At 38.6% G+C, this 24,745-nt stretch overlaps 1 protein-coding gene across 3 annotated transcripts; it reads right to left on the bottom strand.

Annotated features, from left to right (window-relative positions):
- Positions 1-1,886: 1,886 nt before the first annotated feature.
- Positions 1,887-24,745, bottom strand: soat1 (sterol O-acyltransferase 1). 3 transcript variants are annotated; one of them, XM_057842079.1, is made up of 16 exons: positions 24,591-24,745; positions 24,072-24,226; positions 19,629-19,687; positions 19,394-19,542; positions 15,843-15,902; positions 15,663-15,770; positions 14,713-14,998; positions 14,557-14,635; positions 10,968-11,052; positions 10,843-10,888; positions 10,637-10,766; positions 10,472-10,569; positions 8,422-8,520; positions 8,214-8,349; positions 7,982-8,127; positions 1,887-3,255 (listed from the first exon to the last, which is right to left on the bottom strand). In XM_057842079.1, exons 2-16 carry the CDS (start codon positions 24,223-24,225, stop codon positions 3,190-3,192), a joined length of 1,701 nt encoding a protein of 566 aa, XP_057698062.1. In that variant the 5' UTR covers position 24,226; positions 24,591-24,745; the 3' UTR covers positions 1,887-3,189. The 3 variants fall into 3 exon arrangements, with proteins under 3 accessions (XP_057698062.1, XP_057698063.1, XP_057698064.1); XM_057842080.1 differs by having other exon boundaries at positions 24,599-24,745; XM_057842081.1 differs by having other exon boundaries at positions 24,481-24,634.

Genomic DNA, 24,745 nt, shown 5'->3' with positions numbered 1-24,745 from the left:
AAATGTTCTTGATTCAAGAATATTGTTCAAAACATTTTTTTTCCCCTTGATTTAGGTGAAAAATGACCAACTTTTAGATGTATGGGCTTAATATGAACAAATAGTAATGTTTACTTTAAGTGGAAGAATCCAACGCATCAATCCATGGATCCCCAAACTATGGCCTACGGGCCGGATAGGGCCCGCCTCCACATTTGGTCCGGCCCTCTGAACAATACCAGAGAGCATTTTGAATTATTAAAAAAGGAAAATCACATTGATTGATTTTTAAAGAATTTATTTGCAAATCATGGTGTAAAATAACTATTTGGTCAATACCAAAAGTTCGTCTCAATACTTTGTTATGTACACTTTGTTGGTAATAGCGGAGGCCAAACGTTTTATGTAACTCTTCACAAGCTTTTCACACACTGTTGCTGGTATTTTAGCCCATTCCTCCATGCAGATCTCCTCTAGAGCAGTGATGTTTTGGTGCTGTCGTTGGGCAACATGGACTTTCAACTCCCTCCACAGATTTTCTATGGGGTTGAGATCTGGAGACTGGCTAGGCCACTCCAGGACCTTGAAATGCTTCTTACAAAGCCACTCCTTTGTTGCCCTGGCTGTGTGTTTGGGATCATTGTCATGCTGAAAGACCCAGCCACGTCTCATCTTCAATGCCCTTGCTGATGGAAGGAGATTTTCACTCAAAATCTCTCAATAAATGGCTCAATTCATTCTTTCCTTTACACAGATCAGTCGTCCTGGTCCCTTTGCAGAAAAACAGCCCCAAAGCACGATGTTTACACCCCCATGCTTCACAGTGGGTATGGTGTTCTTCCGATGCAATTCAGTATTCTTTCTCCTCCAAACACGAGAACATGTGTTTCTACCAAAAAGTTCTACTTTGGTTTCATCTGACTATAACACATTCTCCCAGTCCTCTTCTGTATCATCCAAATGCTCTGTAGCGAACCGCAGACGGGCCTGGACGTGTACTGGCTTCATAGCCCTCCCTGCCCCAAAAGTCAAACTCTGCCTATGGTGCCAATACTTTTGGCGAGCACTGTACAGTATATTCCCCTCCAGCATTGGCAAGTGGGATGTTAAAGAGTAGGTTGAATAAATCAAGTCAATTTGGTGTTTAGTTCAAATGTTTCATTGTCGTTTACCATGTGGCAATATTTGTAGCCTGGTTTACAGATTTATAGCTGGTTTTATTCAAAGTGCTTAGTTGGTGCTTTTGACCTTGCTGTAAAAAAGTGGGTTTTTATGTTGCAAAATCACTTACTAAATCTTGAATAACTAATTCGGAATTCATTCCGTCCCATTTGAATAGAGCTAAATAATTTCTGGGATTAAAAATATCTGTTTTACATAAATAATCAGTATTACAATTTAACCCAGTTTATTTTCTCCAAAGGCAATACACCGTATTGGCATGTTTGGTGAAAAGTCTGTATAAATTTTTAAATAAATGTTCATTTTTCAATCAGTTTTTGTCTTTAAGCATAATTTTCTCCATTATCAGACATTAAAATGTGTGATCTGCAGGCTTTAATATAGAGCAACTGTCTTTCACATGAGTCATTTATACTAGGTGTTGTCTTTAGGATCATATGCAAGTCAATGCAGGTGAGCAAATACTTTGCAATGAAATGAATTACAGAATTATGCGACGCACTTTGTGAGTCATCTCTAGGGAAAAAGATCAACAAAAATGACATACTTAAGAGTTAAAAGCAAAGACAAATGATCACACTATTTCAAAGGGTCTGAAAAGTTACACGTATCTCATATAGGCCATATAAGTGTTAAATGATCCTATCAAATATGTCTGCCTCATATTGAAGCAATAACTTGTTTGGCTGAACCCTTTGATGCACGACGATTTAAAAAAAAAAAAAAAAAAAAAAAAAAAAACTATAGGGCACTCATTTAATAAATACATTGGCTGCCATTGATGGTGTAAGACGTCCAATCCATTTTGACTGGGAGGGGCAAATGAACGTAAAATGGCATTCAATGAGTTACAGTACATATTATGAAATTTAAAAAAACTAACAAAAAAAAAACACTAAGCTTGGAGTGTTACCGGAGTGTATTTCTGTTACTATTCATTTTAATTCCAATAATTTTGCATCTATTAACATTTTAACATTTACAATATAATACATACATATTAAAAAGTCATGATTAATAATTTAAAAAATGATAATTTCTTGTTCTTTTTTAATGACCAAAAATCGTCACTTGCTCTATAAAGCGTTAAATCTCAACTTTTGAATAGCAATTCTTGTAACGGTTAAATAGGATTGTGCTTAATTACTTCTAAGTGAATGTTTAAAACGGAGTTCAAATATATTATTTCAGTTGTAACAAACGTTCATTTTAACATGTACATACTGCAACACAAATATGAACTCCATCTGTTCTCCAAACATAAACGTTTAATACAGTTCCCCCTTGTGTTCAAATAATGGACTGCATGACTGACTTGCATTATAACTTTGATAAGAACATCTTAGTCAACTGTTTTCAAACTCAAAAAGTACTGTAAAAGGGCACATGTCATCCAAAGGACAGGAACAAACATGCCTGAACAAGTAACAATCTATTATTCAAGTGTTTAAACATTCTAACACACTGTGGGAACAGATCACAAATAAGTGAAAATAATTTGACAAATTTGATCTCATTTGCGTGCATAAAAATCATTCTTTTGTGTATGACTAATCCAGTTCGCGATACAGAGAACAAAGTTGACAATATATTATTATCTATAATAAACCGTTTGAATGATGCAAACGGCCAATGCCAAACACACGAGATGACCTTTATTGCAGGGATGCATCGCTGGCTTTGTTAAATATTAACTATTCCTGTACGTGTAAATGATTTGTGCATAATGTCTGTATTCAGCTGCCACTTTCATATTGGCACAAGGTGTAACCTCACAGTAGATCACATCATAAAAAGAATAAATAGTGTGCACACATGAAATTGCTTGCAGAGAAACAGTAATTAAGGCATCATTGGTATTTGGAAATTAAGAACATTTTGGCTTATACAATCTCTTCCCAACATTCTTTTGACATCTCCATAGTGCAATCAACTAGAATAAATACCAGATGTCAAGGACAGTGAGGACAGGAACAGACGAGCTGGTCAACGTGATATGCAAACGGCTGCAGTTCAGTTCACGGCCTTTTAGTATGTAATGGCACTTTTCTCACAGGTCCAAGACCGAGGCTGTAGTAACTCTAGAAAAGAGGGCTGGAAACAAAATATTAATGGTTAGAATTTTTGGAGTAGGGCTGCCACAATTAATCAACTCCTAATCGATTATTAAATTATTTAACAGTTATTCTCCTCAACAATTAATCATTTAAGAAACATTGTTGACCTCTGAATTCTCCAAATGGTCTTTTTGCAGCCTCAGAAAAACAAAAATACAGGTTGTCCCCGGGTTACGACGTACCCGACTTATATGATTTTTCGATTTATTTTTTGTTGTTGCGTAAACAGTACATGATTGTTGTACCTCAGAGTATTGTATTTTTTTACGTTATTTTTTAATAAGAATGTTCTGCCCTTTGGCGAAATGTGTACCGTATTTTTCAGACTATAAGCCGTGTTTTTTTTTTTCTTCATATTTTGGCAGGGGGTGCGACTTATACTCAGGAGCGACTTATGTGTGAAATTATTAACACATTATGATATCATTTCACATGTTATTTTGGTGTTTTGGAGTGACACTGATGGTTTGGTAAACTTGTCAGCATGTTCTTTATGCTATAGTTATCTGAATAACTCTTAATAGCTATGGCCACGTTCGCGTTCTGCCTTTGGAAATGTGTGTTGAAATGTATTATTGACTTTTTTTTAATATTCAATTGAAATGCATGTTTTTAGTTTGTGGCGGTTTCACGCCCACGTGGGGGCGCACTCGCACTTGTTTACGTAAAGAGCGCTCAAACGCTAGAAGAAGACGGACAGCTATGTAGCTCTGAGTGAGTGGGTGAGTTAGCGAGAGAGAAACACTGCTGCAAACTACTGGTGCACGATAATTATTGGTCCGATAATTATCGGTCCGATTATAGGAATTATGACGTCATCCCGATAAATCAAATAACATTTATAATAGGACCAATAATATATACTGTTCTGGCTTTACAGTTTACACACTAGTATGGGAAATCAGTTGACCATTTGCGGGCCATTGCTCGCACCTGCTGGTCAGAATAATTCACTGCATCTATTTTTTGTTACAGTAGTTTGGTTCAATCACTTACACATTGCGGTGTCTAGCGGTAGCATTGACAGTCGTGAATGCTTTCTGTTACGTTTCCACTTCAGAAATATATGTAAGTATTTTATGTTTACTATAACATATGGATGTGCAATATATGTTTACTTCTGTGGTGAAGGGTCATACAGAACTTCATAAATTGTGTTATAGAAGCCAGCCAATGCTTTAGTAGCTCAAGCTAGTGTGCTATGCTATACATATATTAGCTGTGTATGTAAGTTTATTGTGCAGTTTGTTGTATTATTGAGTATTGAATATGTGTATTTTTCTGTTGTACTTTCACAATATTAAGACGAGCGTCTTCCCATATAAGCAAGAAAGACCAAGCCTTGTGGTTTATGGAAGTGCATTAATTCTTAGCTGGCTGTCGGGCAGTGCAGAAGTGAACCGCACCGTTTTGTTCATGTCATTATGAAAAATCTGATGAGATCAAAGGCAAATCTACGTTGAATCCACCACAAGTTTTTTTTTAAACCTCCAGGTGTTCAAAAACTCAGGTTATACATTCAAAAAATTATATATTTATTATCGGTTATCGATATCGGTATCCGTTTCGAGGACCAGGAAGTTATCGATATCAATATCGGTTTCAAAAATTGGATATCGTGCACCCCTACTGCGAACCTACCTTCATTGTTTATGCTTTTAAAATATCTGTACAGTGGCGACTCCTGTGTGTATCATCTTTTCTGTTGTTGTGTGTTTTCCACCCGAGATCGGACACTTAGAGCTTAGACACTTAGAGTTGTGTGGGTGTTTAAACGATGTGCTAATGCTAGCGAACGCATGCTAACCGTTTACGTGATTGCTGTAAAACAACCTAATGATCATTTATTTACGTTGATGCGAACCTGTTTGGTATCGAGGACCAAATTGATTCAGCAAATTATACGGACGTCCAGCATCGTCATTTGGGAGCTCGCTCTATAGCCAGGACCGAGCCGTAGCGTCCTGGTGAGGACAGTATATTCGCATTTCGTTGTTCATGCACTGTACATTTATTCAACATGTTGTTCTCTATTGTATTTTTATATTAAACTGCCCTTCAAGATGACATATCTGTTCTATGTGTTGGATTTTATCCCCCAAAAATGCGACTTATACTCCGGTGCGACTTATATGTTTTTTTTTCTCTTCGTTGGGCATTTTATGGCTGGTGCGACTTATACTCAGGTGTGACTTGTAGTCCGAAAAATATGGTATTTGGTTATAATGTTGACCTTTGTTTTGTGATGCATGCTTTTATTTTGGTGCAGGAAGTGTAGAGAAGGTTGTATTTCCGCAGGCGAGTGCAACCGCATGTACACATGAAGAATGTATTTGCACACACGAAGAAGAGCGCACACATGAGGAAGACCGCATTTGCTCCTAAGAGTGATAGATGGAGAGGAAAAATTACAGCTTAGCTCGCTGTCTAGCAAATCTTCTCTAGCTCTGTCAGGTTTCAGGGCTGTCATTGAGAAACACGAAGTTTCAGCTCCATCCAAATATTTTCGAAAGGGTTAAGGTCTGGAGAATGGCTAGACCACTCCAGAATCTTGATATGCTTTTTACGCAGCCACTCCTTGGTCATCTTGGCTGTGTGCTTCCAGTCATTTTCATATTGGTAGAACCAGCCACGACTCATCTTCAAGTCTCTGACTGGGGAAGGAGGTTGTGGCTCAAAATCTGACGATAAATTTCACCATTCATCCTCTGCTTTATACAGCACAGTCTTCCTGTCCTCTTTGCCATAAGCAGCCTCAAAGCATGAGGTTTCCAACCCCATACTTCACAGTGGGGATGGTGTTCTTGGGATTGTACTCATCCTTCTTTTTCATTCCACACACGACGAGTAACGTTTGCACCAAAAAGTTCTACTTGGGGTCATCTGACCACATTACTTTCTCCCATGACCTCTCTGCAACATTCAGATGGTCCCTGGCAAACTTCAGACGGGCCTTCACATGTACTGCCTTCAACAGGGGAACCTTCTGAGCAATGCATGCTTTTAAATCATTGCACCATAGTGTTCTGACAGTAGCCTTTGAAACTCTGCATCCAGCTCTCTTCAGGTCATTGACCAGCTCCTGCCGTGTAGTTCTAGGCTGAGCCCTCACTTTTCTCTTCATGAGTGATGCCTCACGAGAAGAGATTTTACATGGAGCCCCAGTCTGAGGTAGATTATCAGTCATGTTTGTCCTTTTCCATTTCCTAACAATTGCTACAACTGTTGATTTATTGTTATATTGTTATTTATTATCGTTGTCTCCCGTTATAGAATTTGGTATCAAAGTGCATCACAATCATTTATACTTACAAGTGAAGATTAACCATCTTCCCCAGGAAAATGGCAACCAAAGACAGTGGTGCGAAAAAGAATGCTTGGAATGGCGTACCGCACGCAGGCTATTTTTTGACCGTGACGTCGCATCGTAAAGTGGAAGTAAAGCCGAAGTGGGACATTATAGACCCGCCCTCGCATAGACACAACGTAATTTGTGCTACTTTTCGCCAGTAATCTTTCAAAAACGAACATGCCGATCACGCATTGCTTTTTTGGAACTTGTAGAAATGAGTCTAGACATTACGACACATGAAGGATGTTTTCTTCATACGTTTCCGGAATCCAAAAACTCAGGAGGAAAAAATGTGAAGACCGAATCAACTTGCGCGGACTTTTAACACCAGCTCGGTGAATCCATTCACATTTCATATGCAGTAAACATTATGTTGGGTTGGCATGGTCTTTCAGAGGACAAAGAGGTTAGCCATTTTTATATTTTTAACTTATTTTTTAGCGTAACGTTGTGCCGTACTGCTTCTGTCCGACAATGAATGACCTGAAAAGAATTACAATGGTATCTGACTGCCACTGTTACATTTTCTGTTGTAAAAGTGCGATCGCTACACAAAGCTAACTAAATTACCCCCAAGAACGGTAAGAGACGTAGGACAACCAGAGGATACATAAGAAAGACAGGGCTGATGTTAAAGGATAGCTTGTTGAAACAGGAGAATGTCATTGTCAGTCGCGTCGATAAAAAAGCTAAAGCTATGCTTAGGTCGGCTCGTTTTTTTTCGTCTTTTTCGGCCTTCGACACTCAAGCCATCTCTTGAAATGAACATTTTTATGTTCTCCCACATCTTTGCCAGTGAATTTGGCACCAGGCACATCATTTTCGGAGAGAATTGGTAGGTTTAGCTCTGTAAACATCTCCTTCGTACACGATTTCCATTCATTTCCTATTAGGGACAAACGGTGGCTTGTCCCTACTTAGCAACAGTAGCTAATGTCATGAATATTAATGAGCGGAAGTGACGTGTTGCTTGCGGTACGCCATTGAAACAAAGCAAGAAATATTAACGAAACATGAAAAGAGTGCGCCTATTAGTAATTTTTGTACAGAGTGTAAGCTTGGTTGGCTCAGCGCTTGAAGGGTCCAGCCCCAATGGTAAGTGCGTGTGTATAAATAACATTGTTTTTATACTTTTAAATTCTTTTTCAGATTGTATAGCCTTAAAAATGATGGTTTGAATGATTATTTAAGGGTAACTTGGGGCTAGATAAAGGGTCTCTGGAAGTGTTGTCCAAATCAACTGGAATTCAATTATTTCATATGGAGAAAATACATTAATGATACGAGCACATTAACGTTAAGAGCTTGGTTGTGGAACAGATTGTGCTTCTATCATGAGGGTCCACTGTACCTCTTTTATGGGGCAGTAGCGCTGGGCATACCACTCCTGAGAGTACAAACAGATGATGACGCCGTGACCCAAGAAGAGGGACGTCCACATGATAATATTCCAGATGGGTCCTTTCCTTTGGTCGTGGAGGATGAAGTTAAACATCACTGTAAAACATGGAAAACAATCGACCCTTGTTTAAAAATACCCTTTTAGAGAAGGAGAAAACAGGAAGGTGTGTTGGATACGTTACTTCCAAAACACATGAACAGGCAGAAAAGGACTGGATAGAAGAAGCCGAAGCAGATTGCGAGGATGTATTCGTGAACTACTGCGGACACAGTAAACACAAACAGCATGGCCGCTGTCCGGAAGCGCTTCTGGGAGATCTTAAATCATGACACCAAAGTAAGTAAAAAGATTAACATCTGTTAAAATTGACCAAAAGCAGACTCACGTACCCATAAGAAGTCCCTATACACGTAGTGAAACAGCCAGTCATGAACCACGACGTTCCAAGTACGGTAGTAGTTGGCAAAGGATGTCGAGTTCCACCAATCCTGTGAGTTGGAAATCAAATTTTCTCATTGGCTGCTACTGACATCAAGAGAGAAAAACAGAATTGCTTTAAACTTTCAACTCTTCAGCTACACGTACAATCGATTTTAACTAGGAGAATCACTACTAGCCTAACCCAGTCAAAATGGATTGGACATCTTGCGCTGTGAATGGCACTGAAGCTTGAGCATTCACAATTATGCCAGTATATACAATGGGCCAAATAAGTATTTAGTCAACCACCAATTGTGCAAGTTCTCCTACTTGAAAAGATGAGAGAAGCCTGTAATTGTCAACATGGGTAAACCTCAAGCATGAGAGACAGAACGTGGAAAAAAAAAACAACAGAAAATCACATTGTTTGATTTTTAAAGAATCCAAATTAGAGTGGAAAATAAGTATTTGGTCACCTACAAACAAGCAAGATTTCTGGCAGTCAAAGAGGTCTAACTTCTTCTAATGAGGTCTAACAAGGTTCAGCTTGTTACCTGTACTAATGGCACCTGTTTTAACTCATTATCGGTATAAAAGATACCTGTCCACAATCTCAGTCAGTAACACTCCAAACTCCACTATGGCCAAGAACAAAGAGCTGTCGAAGGACACCAGAGACAAAATTGTAGACCTGCACCAGGTTGGAAAGACTGAATCTGCAATAGGTAAAACGCTCGGTGTAAAGAAATCAACTGTGGGAGCAATTATTAGAAAATGGAAGACATACAAGACCACAGATAATCTCCTTCGATCTGGGGCTCCATGCAAGATCTCACCCTGTGGCATCAAAATAATAACAAGAATAGTGAGCAAAAATCCCAGAACCACACGGGGGGACCTAGTGTATGACCTACAAACAGCTGGGACCACAGTAACAAAGGCTACTATCAGTAACACAATGCGCCACCAGGGACTCAAATCCTGCACTGCCAGACGTGTCCCCCTGCTGAAGCCAGTACAAGTCCAGGCCCATCTGCGGTTCGCTAGAGAGCATTTGGATGATCCAGAAGAGGACTAGGAGAATGTGTTATGGTCAGATGAAACCAAAATAGAACCTTTTGGTTGAAACACAGCTTCTCATGTTTGGAGGAGAAAAAAAATACTGACTTGCATCCGAAAAACACCATACCCACTGTGAAGCATGGGGGTGGAAACATCATGCTTTGGGGTGGTTTTTCTGCAAAGGGACCAGGACGACTGATCTGTGTAAAGGAAAGAATGAATGGGGCCATATATCGAGAGATTTTGAGTGAAAATCTCCTTCAGCAAGGGCATTGAAGATGAGGCGTGGCTGGGTCTTTCAGAATGACAATGATCCCAAACACACAGCCAGGGCAACAAAGGAGTGGCTTCGTAAGAAGCATTTCAAGGTCCTGGAGTGGCCAAGCCAGTCTCCAGATCTCAACCCCATAGAAAATCTGTGGAGGGAGTTGAAAGTCCGTGTTGCCCAACGACAGCCCCAAAACATCACTGCTCTAGAGGAATTCTGCATGGAGGAAAGGGCCAAAATACCAGCAACAGTGTGTGAAAAGCTTGTGAAGAGTTACAGAAAACGTTTGGCCTCCGTTATTGCCAACAAAGGGTACATAACAAAGTATTGAGATGAAATTTTGGTATTGACCAAATACTTACTTTCCACCATGATTTGCAAATAAATTCTTTAAAAATCAAACAATGTGATTTTCTGTTTTCTTTTCCACATTCTGTCTCTCATGGTTGAGGTTTACCCATGTTGACAATTACAGGCCTCTCTAATATTTTCAGGTGGGAGAACTTGCACGATGGTGGTTGACTAAATACTTATTTGCCCCACTGTATCAATTAGACAAATTCATAACTTTTTATCTTGGAAAGAAAAGGTGATAACTACTGCATGTGCAATTAAAAAAAAAAAGTCTTATTTCCATGGTAATGTTCAATGTTTTAACATAAAACAAGATTGAATGCAATGCGTCCTACATTATAGAACATCCTGTCACCAAAACGAAGCATCTCTGCAAACGCATTCAGCCAACAGTGGAGGAAGGCAAAGAACCCCAGAAAGAGAACTAGCACTCCTGTAAAACAGCAAAAAAAAGATGAATTAACTCATCGGCTAACATTGATGGTCTGAATGGATCTTACCCGGCAAGATAGAGTTAAAGACCCCCAGAACCATGGCCCTTAGGTCAAAAAACTGAAGCCTGATGCTGCGGAACTGAGGAATGCAGAGCCGCACAAACACATAGTATGCGTAAAACAAACAGCCCAGTACCTGTGAGGAGAAAAGAATCGGGAATTCTGAAATAAACAGGCGGCCATTTTGTTTTAATTCAGTCCGGAATTGGTACCTGTAGTAACTTTGTGGCCACATAGCCCCATCTGATTGTTTGGTTCCTACAACAAAATATAAAAAAGTTAAATCAGGTACGCCATTTAAATTCTGGCTATTTTGCAAATTGGATATTTTGTTTACCTTGGGTATTCATCTCTGTAGATAAGCGTGGGTGCAAAGAAAAAGTAGAGATACTGAGAAATTCGAGGGACCACTGGGCCCGGACCTGGGCATGACAGAAGAGGCTCTTTGAAATAAACATGCAAAGTACTCTTCCTCGGGTCAATACGCAACCACAAAAAAAGTGAAAAAATAAAAATGATCACACTGTAATATTCACCTAAATCTTGTCAATTGTGATTATAAAAATATGGAGAAAATCTTAAAAAGATCGAGTTTCCGTTAATGAAGACGCCAGTTGCTACACAAAGACAAACTAGGAAAGACAAAGACAATCTAGGAAAGAAGTACAAATGACCACAATATTGAAGATTGAGTCATATTCTCATTCACAGGTATGCAAAATATGAAAACAGCTTATATCAGCAGATCTATTTTTGCCAGACATTTTTTTTTTTTTTTTAAGAGAAAATGATACTTGAAAATTTGTAAATAAATAAATGAATAAATAAAAATGCATTTAATATGCCAGGTTAGGGCTGTTCAATTTTGCCTAAAAAGAAAATCCTGATTATTTTCTCTCAACCCCGATTTTCCAATATCGATTACGATTTCTTGGCAAAATAAAAATAATGACATATAAAGTATCAGGAATGCATTCTATTAGGGCTGTCAAAATTATCGCGTTAACGGGCAGTAATTAATTTTTTAAATTAATCACGTTAAAATATTTAATGCAATTAACGCACATGCCCCGCTCAAACAGATTAAAATGTCAGGACAGTGCAATCTCCACTCGTTACTTGTGTTTTTTTGGAGTTTTGTCGTCTCTGCTGGCGCTTTGGTGCGACTGATTTTATGGGTTTAAGCACCCATGAGCATTGTGTAATTATTGACATCAACAATGGTGGGCTACTAGTCTATTTTTTGATTGAAAACTTTACAAATTTTATTAAAATGAAAACATTAAGAGGGTTTTTAATATAAAATTTCTATAACTTGTACTAAAATTATCTTTTAAGAACTACAAGTCTTTCTATCCATGGATCGCTTTAACAGAATGTTAATAATGTTCATGCAGTCTTGTTGATTTATTGTTATAATAAACAAATACAGTACTTATGTACCGTATGTTGAATGTATTTATCCATCTTGTGTCTTATCTTTCCATTCCAACAATAATTTACAGAAAAATATGGCATATTTTATAGATGGTTTGAATTGCGATTAATTAATTTTTAAGCTGTAATTAACTCGATTAAAATTTTTAAATCGTTTGACAACCCTACATTCTATTTAAACTTTTTTTTTTTCTTTATTAGAACTGAAAGTGCCACTGAATTTAACTCTGCTAATAAACACAGAACAATCCCTTGGGATTAAGAGCATTTTCTTTATACAACAGACTCCAGCTCTGTTCTTAATTAAAGCGATAATGAAAGAACAAAGTGCATATACAATTTGAAACAAAATCCAAATATGAGAAAAAGTAGTCAGTCAGTCAGTCTGTAAACCAAATAGTCTGTCAGCAAGTCAGTCTGCCAACCAGCTAGCCAGCCAGTCAATCAAGTTTGGGGTCTAAGTGACCCAGAACTTTTGAACCGTAGTGTATCATATGGTATTTGTCATTACGTACAGTACGGTTCAAAAGGTCGCTTAGACCCCAAACTTTTGAACGGTAGTGAAGGTAGCCAGGCTCAGGGTGAAGTGCAGTCACATTTCTCTCTGGTCTTACTTACATAATTTAATGATTACTGCAAAGCTGTCACTTAATAACAACAATATGCAAGGTGGCAATGACCTTGTCCAAAAAAAAAACCCAAATTTGCACCCCAATTAATGTAACAAATAGAATGATCCCTTTGGTTTATGAGAACCTCATCTTTACAAAAGGCGTCAGGTCAAACACATTAATGGGCCAGTGACCAATGTCCATATACTAGTCCTTCTCAAAAAATTAGCATATTGTGTAAAGTTCATTATTTTCTGTAATGTACTGATAAACATTAGACTTTCATATATTTTAGATTCATTACACACAACTGAAGTAGTTCTAGCCTTTTATTGTTTTAATATTGATGATTTTGGCAAAAAAGTCCAGAAAAAACAAAAATCCCTATCTCAAAAAATTAGCATATTTCATCCGACTAATACCAAAAAAAGTGTTTTTTAATACAAAAAAGTCAACCTTCAATTATATCAGCTATGCACTCAAAACTTCGGTCGAGAATCCTTTTGCAGATGACTGCTTCAATGCGGCGTGGCATGGAGGCTATCAGCCTGTGGCACGAGGTGTTATTGAGGCCCAGGATGCTTCGATAGCGCCTTAAGTTCATCCACAGTGTTGGGTCTGGTGTCTCTCAACTTTTTCTTCACAATATCCTACAGATTCTCTGTGGGGTTCAGGTCAGGAGAGTTGGCAGGCCATTTGAGCACAGTAATGCCATGGTCAGTAAACCATTTTGGTTTAGGCACTGTAAGCAGGTGCCAGGTCGTGCTGAAAAATGAAATCTTCATCTCCATAAAGCTTTTCAGCAGATGGAAGTAGGAAGTGCTCCAAAATCCCCTGATAGCGAGCTGCATTGAGCCTGCCCTTGATAAAACACAGTAGACCAACACCAGCAGCTGACATGGCACCTCAGACCATCACTGACTGTGGGTTCTTGAATACAGGCTTGAACTACTTCAGTTGTGTGTAATAAATCGAAAATATATGAAAGTCTAATGTTGATGAGTACATTACAGAAAATAATGAACTTTATTACAATATGCTAATTTTTTAGAAGGACTGGTACACTAGATTTGATTTTCAAATGTAGACTAGACCTAAGCAATTTGCCAAAATGTTATTGTATTAAAAAACAACAACAACATGGCATGCTTTTAATTTCTGTAATCCAGCAGCAGCAGTTTTGACAAGTAAACGAGACAGAGGGAGACACACACCCATATACTTTCATACTTGTGGTACAGTGCAATATACACCCCGCCAGACAGGCGCTATATTACTGTCTTTCGTTGTGTTGTACATGAAAGTACGAAGTAAATGACAATGTGTTGAACGTTTCAAGGCTGCATGTTCTGTTTGCAATAGAAGACGAGCAATGGATTAGTTGTACTTTTTCGGTACTTGAAAAACTTTTTGGGCAATCCTTGACATAGCCTAGAAACATCCAGGTTCTACCTACAACGGTCCCTGGATAAATTGAGACAGCTGGAGTAGATTTTATTATGTGACGACTGATAAATTCTGGAGTGTTTTGGGTAATATTAGCTACTCTCATTCTGTGAAAGCAACTTAAACGTTTTTGAAGGCAAAAAGGGGAATTCTACACAATAGCCAAATCAATTACCTGACTCGAATCCGATCGCGCATGCATTTTACTTGCTGCAGTCTTTTGCCTCCTGGAGCATGATTCATTTAGACATATATAAACTGTTGTAATTCCTACACTGTTCACCTAACTTGGATGCAAATTAGGTCAAATAGTAATTTTTTGTTACATTTCAAATCCATTGTTGGCGTTTAGAGCCAAAAAGAAGTGAACTATGTCGATGTCCTGATATTTCTGGATCAACCAATGATTTTTATAATGGCGAAGGAACTTACTGGACTTGTCTTTAGTCCAAGCCAAGATTCTTGGTACGTTTTCTCTTATAAAAGAGTGCACTTTCATCATGAGTCTCACCTGGAATGTGACATGGACAGCAATTTCTGTAATTATTCCAACTCCACATTTGGAACACGAGGGGATGTGAAACATACCTGTTCTAAGATGATTATGAAGGACGAAGCTGGGGGCAAACTGTTGACCACCGCCACATATGTGGGTAAAAAGCCAAGGCCCAAAGCTTGGTAGAGAACATACACGGACCCAAAGAAAAAGCTGGACAGCCATCTGTGCCGATTAGCGCCAGACTGGGTCTGTCTCCACAGCTTGAATAGGGGATAGGGAACCACTAAAACTGAGAGGAACATAAAGATCCAAGTGCACACCACCAGGGGGAACTGTCCAAATGCGTAGACAAGCAGGTCAAAATCCAGCACCAACCTAAAGACATGAACCAGACAGGAAGCCAAATCTGGACCACCACATCATTTTTTTTTTCTAACTTTTTTTAAAATTGAATTTTCACCACATCATTTTGATTACATTTAAATTAGCAAAAAACAACAATAAACTGGAAATTGCAAAATTAAAAATCTGGGGGAAAAAATTAAAAAAAATTTTTTTAAAAGAAGAAATTATTTTAAAGTGAAAAGAATTCAAACATAAAAAAACCTTACATTTTAAATAAAAGGGGAATTTATTCATTATTTTTTAAAATTTATTATTTTTTCATGATGTTTTTCCTAGCTGAATTTTTAAATTTAATTTCTATCATTTTTTTTTCAAATACTGTACTATTTTACATTTACTCATGTATTCTTCCAATGTTTTATGTATATTTATGAACTCTCTGACCGTCATTGACGGTGTTAAATGTCCAATACATTTGAAGTTCATTCGATGCCACCCTCTAACTTACAACAAATTGGATGTCTACTATAGACAAACACATTTAAATTCACAGCAGAAGGATGATTAGGCGTCATATGATTGGGCATCAAGCATCGTCAATGGCACTGAATGAGTTAAATGTAAGTTCAGGAATCAAGGGGTTGAGCAAAAGTAAAGCAAAACCAACATTACTTAAACCTGTCTTGTCCATTACCTGCCTTCATCTATGAAATCAACCACCAGAGTACTGAGGATGAAGAGGATGAGCATGGCAATAAACATGTGGTAGATAGTCCGGATATGGTTCACCTCAAAGAGCTCACTGCGGGGGAGAGAAAAAAATTGACTCATGCCTGCAAATGCTTGGTATATAGTAAAACAAGTGTCTGCTCACTCAAGGATCGACCTACGGCTGACAAACTGCTTGCCCTGGCCATGAGGAGGTCGCAAATGCCTAGAGGAAGACATGTCAAAGCTTGTATGTACAGTGTATCACGAAAGTGAGTCCACCCCTCGCATTTCTGCAGATATTTAAGTATATCTTTTCACGGGACAACACTCACAAAATGACACTTTGACACAATGAAAAGTAGTCTGTGTGCAGCTTATATAATAGAGTTAATTTATTTCCCCCTCAAAATATAGCATTAATATCTAAACCCCTGGAAACAAAAGTGAGCACACCCCTTTGAAAAAACGTACATCCCTAAATGTCCAAATTGAGTACTGCTTGTCATTTTCCCTCCAAAATGTCATGTGACTTGTTAAAGGACTGCTGTCAGCATTGCTGCAGAGATTGAAGAGGTGGGGGGCCAGCCTGTTAGTTTTTAGACCATATGCCGCACTCTACATCAAATTGGTGTGCATGGCTGTCACCCCAGGAGGAAGCCTCTTCTGAAGACGGTACACAAGAAGGCCCGCGAACAGTTTGCTGAAGACATGTCAACAAAGCATGGATTACTGGAACCATGTCCTGTGGTCTGATGAGACGGGTGGGCTGTTTTGTGTACAGTCTTCAGAAGAGGCTTACTCCTGGGGTGACAGCAATGCACACCAATTTGATGTAGAGTGTGGCGTATGGTCTGAGCACTAACTAACAGGATGACCCCCCCCCCCCCCCCTTCAATCTCTGCAGTTATACTGACAGCACTCCTGTAATGAGTCACATGACATTTTGGAGGGAAAATGACAAGCAGTACTCAATTTGGACATTTAGGGATGTATGTTTTTTTTCAAAGGTGTGTCCTCACTTTTGTTGCCAGGGGTTTAGATATTAATTAGGGCTGTCAAACGATTAAAATTTTTAATCGAGTTAATCACAGCTTAAAAATTACTTAACCGTAATTAATCGCAATTTAAACCATCTATAAAATATGCCATATTTTTCTGTAAATTATTGTTGGAATGGAAAGATAAGACACAAGATGGATATATACATTCAACATACTGTACATAAGTACTGTATTTGTTTATTACAACAATAAATCAACAAGACGGCATTAACATTATTAACATTGTTAAAGCGATCCATGGATAGAGAGACTTGTAGTTCTTAAAAGATAAATGTTAGTACAAGTTATAGGGTTTTCATATCGAAATTTTATATGAAAACCCCTCTTAATGTTTTCGTTTTAATAAAATTTGTAAAATTTTCAAACAAAAAATAAACTAGTAGCTCGCCATTGTTGATGTCAATAATTACACAATGCTCATGGTGGTCCAGCAGAGGGCGACAAAACAAAAAACACAAGTAACAAATGGACATGACACTGCTCTGTCATTTTAATCTGTTTGAGCGGGGCATGTGGGTTAAATGCATCAAATATTTTAACGTGATTGATTTAAAAAATGAATTACCGCCCATTAACGCGATAATTTTGACAGCCCTAATATTTATGGCTATATTTTGAGTTATTTTGAGGGGAAAATAAATTAACTCTATTTTATAAGCTGCACACAAACTACTTTTCATTGTGTTAAAGTGTCATTTTGCCAGTGTTGTCCCATTAAAAGATATACTTAAATATCTGCAGAAATGCGAGGGGTGTACTCACTTTTGTGATACACTGCAACTTTTGTTGGATCGTAATCAAATGTGAATCACCTAATAAAGTGTTTGTGATTGTAAATGGTGCTGAGCAGTAGAGCTGGGAATCTTTGGGCACCTAACGATTCGTTTACGATTCAGAGGCTCCGATTCGATTATAAAACGATTATTGATGCACCCCCCCCTCCCTTTTTTTTTTTTTTTTTTTTTTTTTTTTAAATGTTTTGTACATTAGTTCCAAAATTGTTCAAAAAGTCCTCTATGGCTAAACCAAACTACTATTTCAGTATCAAGTTAGCATATAACAGTAAACAAATATACAAAAATAACAGTAAATAAAATACTCCAGTCCCCATTCTGCATCAGCAGCTTTAAACTACATTCAATTAATTTAACGTTGTTAATCAACTGTAATAGTTGTTAAAATTGCTCCCGTTATTCCATAATTTCCCTTCTGTCTACTTTTGTCAAAGTTTTAAAACTATTTCATCATTTAAAGATAGATTCAAGACAAGATTCTGCCGATTTAAGAGTATTTTAGATAAAACGTGAATTAGGTTCGCTACAACAGAGCCTTCTAGAGAAGTCACTGCTTTAGTACTGCTTTAAGATGGCGGCTGTTTACTAACGCCGGAAAGTGTCATTTCGCATCTCGGTTCAATAATACATGTTCTAACACCACCGTCGTCTGTAATTTTGCATCTAATTCTACATATATATGATATCTACTGTAGCCGTATACAGGGCCGGCCCAGGCCATTTGGGGGCCGTAAGCAAAATAATGCAAAGGGCCCCATATTTTTGGCCCACCATTTCGTCACAGTGTACTGTGAAACCCATACATGCAATCCAACCCATACGTCCATATTTTGTATATTAATCAGATTTTGTTGCACTGCATACTTCAAACTTCTCACCCCAAATGATTGTCAGTACTTACAGTAAATAGCGCCAAACCTTTTTCTAAAAGAGGAAGGACAGAAGTTAAGGAAGAACTTTTATTTTTTTTAAGCTTGTAATCAAGTCTCAAAACTCACAAAAGTCAAATAAAGCAAACTGTAGTAAACAAAATAGAACACAAATTAAACAATTGCCAGATTGGGGGCCCCCTGGTGGTCAGGGGCCCTAAGCAGCTGCATAGTCTGCGTATAGGCTGGGCCGGCCCTGGCCGTATTTGTAGCAATTAGCAACTGGGCATTGTTTGTAGCGGCTGTCGGCCGCAGGCGGTATGATTGTTATCTAGCGGCATGAGTTGAACATGATATTTATTCTCGGTCCGTTCCTCATTGCGTCCCAAAGACCGCGCTGACTGTGTTTCCGATTTACCTGGTATAATTCAATAATCGGAATTTGGATGTTTGTGAATTGTTCTCGAATCTTACACGGCCGAATCGCGAATAATCTAAGAATCGGAAATTTCGCACGCCTCTACTGAGCAGTATAGAAAAAATATGGGTAATATCACGATAATGATATGCCGCATTTTACTAGATTTGATTATTTGATGAATTAAAGGTACCACAAAGGAAAGAGTAGAAAGCAGAAAATGATTCGCTGCTAGCCTCTCCCAGTCATAATGGATTGAACCGCTACAATTGTCAATGGCAGCCAATGAGTTAAATGAATGCCCTGTAAAGGGTTTTATTTCTGCACCACATGTTTATGCTTTGTGGTGATTTATTACACCCCTAAATTTGCTGGTATAGGGACATCTTGTGGCCGTTCCACTTGATTAAAATATATCAGAAGTGTAGAGTTGAGTAAAGTGTATTTTTATGTTAAATGTTAAAATTGCTGATATTGACAATAGGAGGAATTAATGCTGAATTTACTATTGTTTTGGCACTAAATATCGTCTTTTCGCCCAGCAATAATGTCATATACGCTCTGGCGCCTACCCGAGTCTGCTCTTCTCCTTGTCTGAAGGAAGAGGGGAGAAGACAGCAGGCAACGGTGGGGGCTCCAGGCGAGCAGACTCTTGGATAAGACTGTCCATAAAGTCGTTGACCTGGTTGTCAAACTCACGCATCAAGTCTTTCTTCAAGTACTGAGAACGAAAGGAAACATGGAAACTTTTGGTTTCCTGAACAAGCATAACCCTCCTCCCAAAAATCGAAAGATTGAATTTCTAACCTCTGCTTTCCTCTTCAGTTGTAGCTTCTTGGTGATCATATGCTCCATCTCAATTATCCCTGAAATTGCAATGACATGGTATACACTTTGTGGGAGTATACAGTCTGGTGAAATATACACTGAGAAATTAATAAAACTTAATAAATAAGATTAGGTTCATCGTACAGTTGCTTTAACATGCGTAAAAAGACCATTTTCATTGTCAAATTCACACTCTTCAATTTAATTTAACATTCTTTGTGACCATAAAATTTGAGACGGTTCATTATTTTCTATCAAGTCGCCCAGTTAAAAATTCAGCAGTTGCTTAAAGTAAAAGATAACACCTACGCAGTGAAAAGAATGGTTTAAATAACTGGGGGGGAAAAAAACAATTACAAAACAAAATACAAGCAATTATATTCAGGAAGCTGTCGGGTGATTCTCATGAGATTAACCAAAACTATGTTTTTGAAGATTTTAGGGATATAGTCATGAAAGCATGAAATAGTTCATTTTTTTGTTGAAAGATTAAAGGTTGAACAGTTATGCCGATTATGTGGCCCTGTCCACGATTTGTTTCTAAAATAGTATTTTGTATTTCTTTTTTAACTGATTTTAGAGCTGTAAATTCATTACTGTAATGCATCCATGAAAACCTTTGATGTTTTCACCTCAATATAGCATCATAAAGATTCAATCAAAATGTATTAAAAACAATTTTTAGGGATGTCCCGATCAGATCACGTGATCGAAAATCAGGCCGATCGCGCAATTTTTCAGAGGATCGGAATTGGGTGAACAGGTTTTTAATTTAAAAATCTATTTATGTTTTTCTGCTTCATGCTTGTACAGCGCCACAGCCTCTCGCCCTCCCTACTGCTAAACAGTGCTGACAAACTGGCCAGCTTGCGTTTGGTACTTTTTAACGATGATTGACAGGTTTGTAGCTTTGATCTTGCCAGAGAAGCTTGGTAGCTCTTCTGTCAAGGGCCCAATTGTGTCCATCATCGTTAAACTTGCAAAAGTGTGCTGTTGCAACTCAGCATGAGCGTCAAAGCATTTCATAAAGACAAGTATTTTTCTACGTTATACTTGTTAAAAAATAATTCACATTATGAAGGTGGCATTGTGGAGAAGTAGCATGTTTGGAACGTTTGTGAAAAAACCCCAAAACTTTTTCCGGTATCGGATCAGGACTCTGTATCGGCAGATTCTCAAAATCATGTGACTCTGTCTCATGTGCAAAAATATGAGCTCGATACATCACTAATAAATTTGTTTAAAACTATATAACTGAGCAGATTATTATAAATTATTATGGTTTCTTACCTTGCTTTAGTGAAAACTGTAGTGTCCAGGCATGAAGCTTTCATTATTGTTGCACTGTGTTCATTTTCCCATCATAATCAGTGTTTTTTTTTTTTTTTTTTTGTTAAATCAAGTTATTCTGGCTCATCATGCACTACATAGAAGGCAAGACAGAAGATGGCTACAAGGTAAGAGTGTTTGGCCTTTGTTGATATTTTTAATAGTTATTAGTGTTGCACCGGTACCATTTTTTGGCCCCGATACTGATACCTGGCTGTGCAGTATCGGCCGATACCTGGCTGTGCAGTATCGGCCGATACCGATACCATACCGATACCACCCCGTTTATATATATATATAAAATTATTTTTATTTTTTTTCCCTCCCCCAAAGAGCTACATAATTGGATGTGAAATCATTGCTATCAAGTCTTTGTCAGGCTGTTGCTTACCTTTGCAAAATAGGAAAAAGACTAGTACAAAGTATAATACTAGCCCAAAAGTAAGAAAGTAAAAATAAGTTCATAATAATAAACTCTGAATGAACTGAGTAAACATTTTTTAAACCTCTCAAAGGCCAAACAGTGCAACTTTCATGAAATTATTGTCACATTCTGCTGCTGGTTAGATTGTGTTTTGTTGCTGGGCTGTTAGTGGGGGCGTTCCTGACGTCGCACCTGAATCCAATGCGGGCTCATCAACGCAGCATTTAAGCACGGGTGAGCTCAGAGAAGGCTGCCGAGATATTTGCTTTGCTGATCGCCATTTGACATCTCGCACTATAGTCTCGCTACATTTGCTTGTTACGCCCCTGCATTGGGGGTTTTTTCTGTTAGTGTGCTGCACTCGTTTGTAACCTCTACCTTGTGCAGGTATTTGAGTGTTTTTATTTTGGCTTTTTGGCTCGCTGCCTATCGTCTTAGTTAACCTTCGAGTTTGTAGTATTGAGCTCCGTCGACCTGCTGTCACGGACTCCTTTTGTTATTTCTACTATTCCGCGATCGCGTGTAATTTTTTGTTTGCAATTAAACCCTTGTACGTATCCCCCGCTTGTTGTCCGCTTCGAGGTCCAACCTTGTTTCCGCATTTGCGGACGCTAACAATTATAAGTAATAATAATTGACCACAGCATCCCGTTTCTCTATTAGCCTCCTTTTTTCCGGAGGGTGGGGGGTGGGGTCCCTTATTTCTATTTCTAAATGGTGGCAACCCTACTTTGGAAACAGGTCCCAAATTACTGCGGCATTTCTTTCAGTAAAAGACAATAAAAGTAAAGTAGACGTAGTAAACTGACCAGAGATTGTTGCTCCGGTCCTGCGCCCTTCCTCTGGAGAGCAGTCCTGGTCTTGCAGGCTCAAACTCGTTGTGTTCGTTCACGTTTAGTCTTCAAATGTTTTATCAGGTTTGAGGTATTGAAACTGGCCGATTTAACTCCACATCGCCAAACTTTCAGGCCGCAAATCTTGCATGCAGCCATTGATTTTAATTGACGGGATTTCTATTTTGAAATATTCCCCGACCGCCGCCATGTTGGCGGCGCCGACATAGCGGCCTTGTCATTGGTCAGGAGTGGCTATTGGCCCGTTCTCATTGGTCTAGAGCAGGCCAATAGCGATAGCTGCTTGGTGTTCACGTGTCATCACACAACACAGAGACAAAGTGTAGTGAGCGCCAGGAGAAAAAAAAAGGCTGCGGTCAAATGTTATAATAATGGACCGGTAAATGGTATCGGCGCCGTCTTTGTTGGTACTCGCCAATACCGATACCACCATTTTGGGCCGGATCGGCACCCCCTGCCGATGCTAGTATCGGTATCGGTGCATCTTTAATAGTTATGTTTACATATGCTTACTTCCCCACCATAGGTGATCATTACCATAATGTGTAATATTACATGTTTTTCGAGCTGAATCGATTAGATATTTTTGAGCTCAAACTGTTGATGAAAAAAAAAAAAAAAAAAGAATACTGAGTCACCATAGCATTAGGGCAGGGCTGTCCAAACTTTTTGCAAATGGGGCCAGATTTGGTGCGGTAAAAATTTGGGGGGCCGACCTTGGCTGACGTCCTTTATGTCGAACAATATATTTAAGCAAATGTTCCAAGCCATTCTGTGTGTCACATTTGCTTTATTATTTTTTTTAATTAATAATTTCGACAATCTCGCAACTAACCTTTGTGGCGTTCTCTTTCGACTCTCGGGCTCTTGCAAAATACTGCTGTTGTAAAATTAAACTAGCTTCAAGTTGCTTCAATTTCTCGCTACGCATCTTCCCTGTAATCTTGTCGTACATGACAGCGTGTCTTGTTCGGTAATATCGCCTCACATTGAACTCTTAAAGACAGCGACTGTCTTTTTGCAAATGAGGCAGACAGTTGTTGCGTATTTTAGTGAAGAAATAGTCCAATTTCCACTTATCCTTGAACCGTCGGCCGTCGCAGTCAACTTTATTTTTTTTTGTCGATTGTTGCCATTTTAGAACATTTGGAGTAAAGGGCCACACAGGGTAATGTTGCTTAGAGTGCTGCTGCCTTTTCGTGGGTAAATGAGGAGCAGCATTTAGTGTGTAAGATACTTCATATGGTGGTAGCAGTACTGCTGACCAATTTATTAAGTCTGTGTGTGGGCCAGACGTTATTGATTTTATGACAGATGCTGGGGGCCGGATGAAATTTGACCACGGGCCGCATTTGGCCCCCGTTCCTGACTTTGGACACGTCTGCATTAGGGTATTTAACACCAACTTTGGTAAATGTCCTTCATTATTGTAATGTATTGCTTTCTTGAGAATCACCTGGCTGCCTGACATGAGGGTAGATATTTTATTAATGCCAGTAATATTTTAGCCAATCAAATCTGAGCATTCAAAAAACCCCACCCCTCTTTGTCATGTAATTCATACCCATTATCACATGCACCTGTGCTCAAGTTTATTAGCGTGTATATGCATGGGTATAACTGACGTTAAAAAAAATATAATAATAATAAAAAGGCTGTGCCTGTAAAGGTGTCATTTTTTTGTGTGTTTGAACATTATTTTCTTCAATATCAGAAGTCTATGAAATTGAACTAAATACTCAAAGTGTCGTTTCTATGAACATCTTCTAAACCAGGATTGTCCTACGCTTTCAATACCGGTAATGCGTTTCCTACCATTGCTGCTGATGTTATTGTCTCCAATGGCCTGACTGTGTTGACTTCCTCGGCTACACTCGCCATTCACTGGGCTATCCGGGACCTTCGAGGTGGACAATTTGGAAAGAGTTTGGTGGCGGAACCGGACACTATTATCATCCCCATTCTCCATCCTAGAAAGCAAAACAGTACGCACAAAGTTAGGTTTGAGTTGACTCACATTTCACGTTGGCTAACTATCGACAAGAATTTTAAGGATGTTTAGTGACACACAAAACGAGCCCAGTGAGTAAGACAAGTGAATTAGTTTCACATGACTCTGTATCGGCGGCTAACAGGTCACATTTAGCTCAAAAAAAGAAAAAAAACCCAACAGTGAATAGTTGGCTGTGACACGGTATTTAGAAGAATATTTCCTTTAGTATACCATTCACGGCATGTCGTGGCTAGACCAAGTGAGAACAAGACATCGTAGCCAAACTAGCCGCAAAACAGGTTCACATTCTATATCATTTGAAGAAAAAATAAAACGCTCACGTGACAACCTCTCAGGAAATTTATACTCCACTTCCACGATTCCAACAAGCGTCCACGCGCCAGTGCGTGTCTTTCAAAATGATAACAGAAAGGGAGCACATTTAGTAACACCACACACAACACTGGAGATGACCGGCCAGATGGACGCTGATTGG

The sequence above is a fragment of the Corythoichthys intestinalis genome, chromosome 7 (genome assembly GCF_030265065.1).
Source record: "Corythoichthys intestinalis isolate RoL2023-P3 chromosome 7, ASM3026506v1, whole genome shotgun sequence".
Classification (NCBI taxonomy): Eukaryota; Metazoa; Chordata; class Actinopteri; order Syngnathiformes; family Syngnathidae; genus Corythoichthys; species Corythoichthys intestinalis.
The sequence above is the reverse complement of the archived record's forward strand: the minus strand, read 5'-3'. Positions and strand labels throughout refer to the sequence as shown.

Coding starts and splice junctions, on each gene's coding strand:
- soat1 (XM_057842079.1), bottom strand. CDS start 24,225: ATGGAGAATGGGGATGATAATAGTGTCCGGTTCCGCCACCAAACTCTT. Junction 15,903..19,393: donor AAGGAGAAGAGCAGACTCGG/GTAGGCGCCAGA, acceptor GTCTTCCTCTAG/GCATTTGCGACCTCCTCATG. Junction 10,767..10,842: donor TGGCCACAAAGTTACTACAG/GTACCAATTCCG, acceptor TTCTCCTCACAG/GTACTGGGCTGTTTGTTTTA.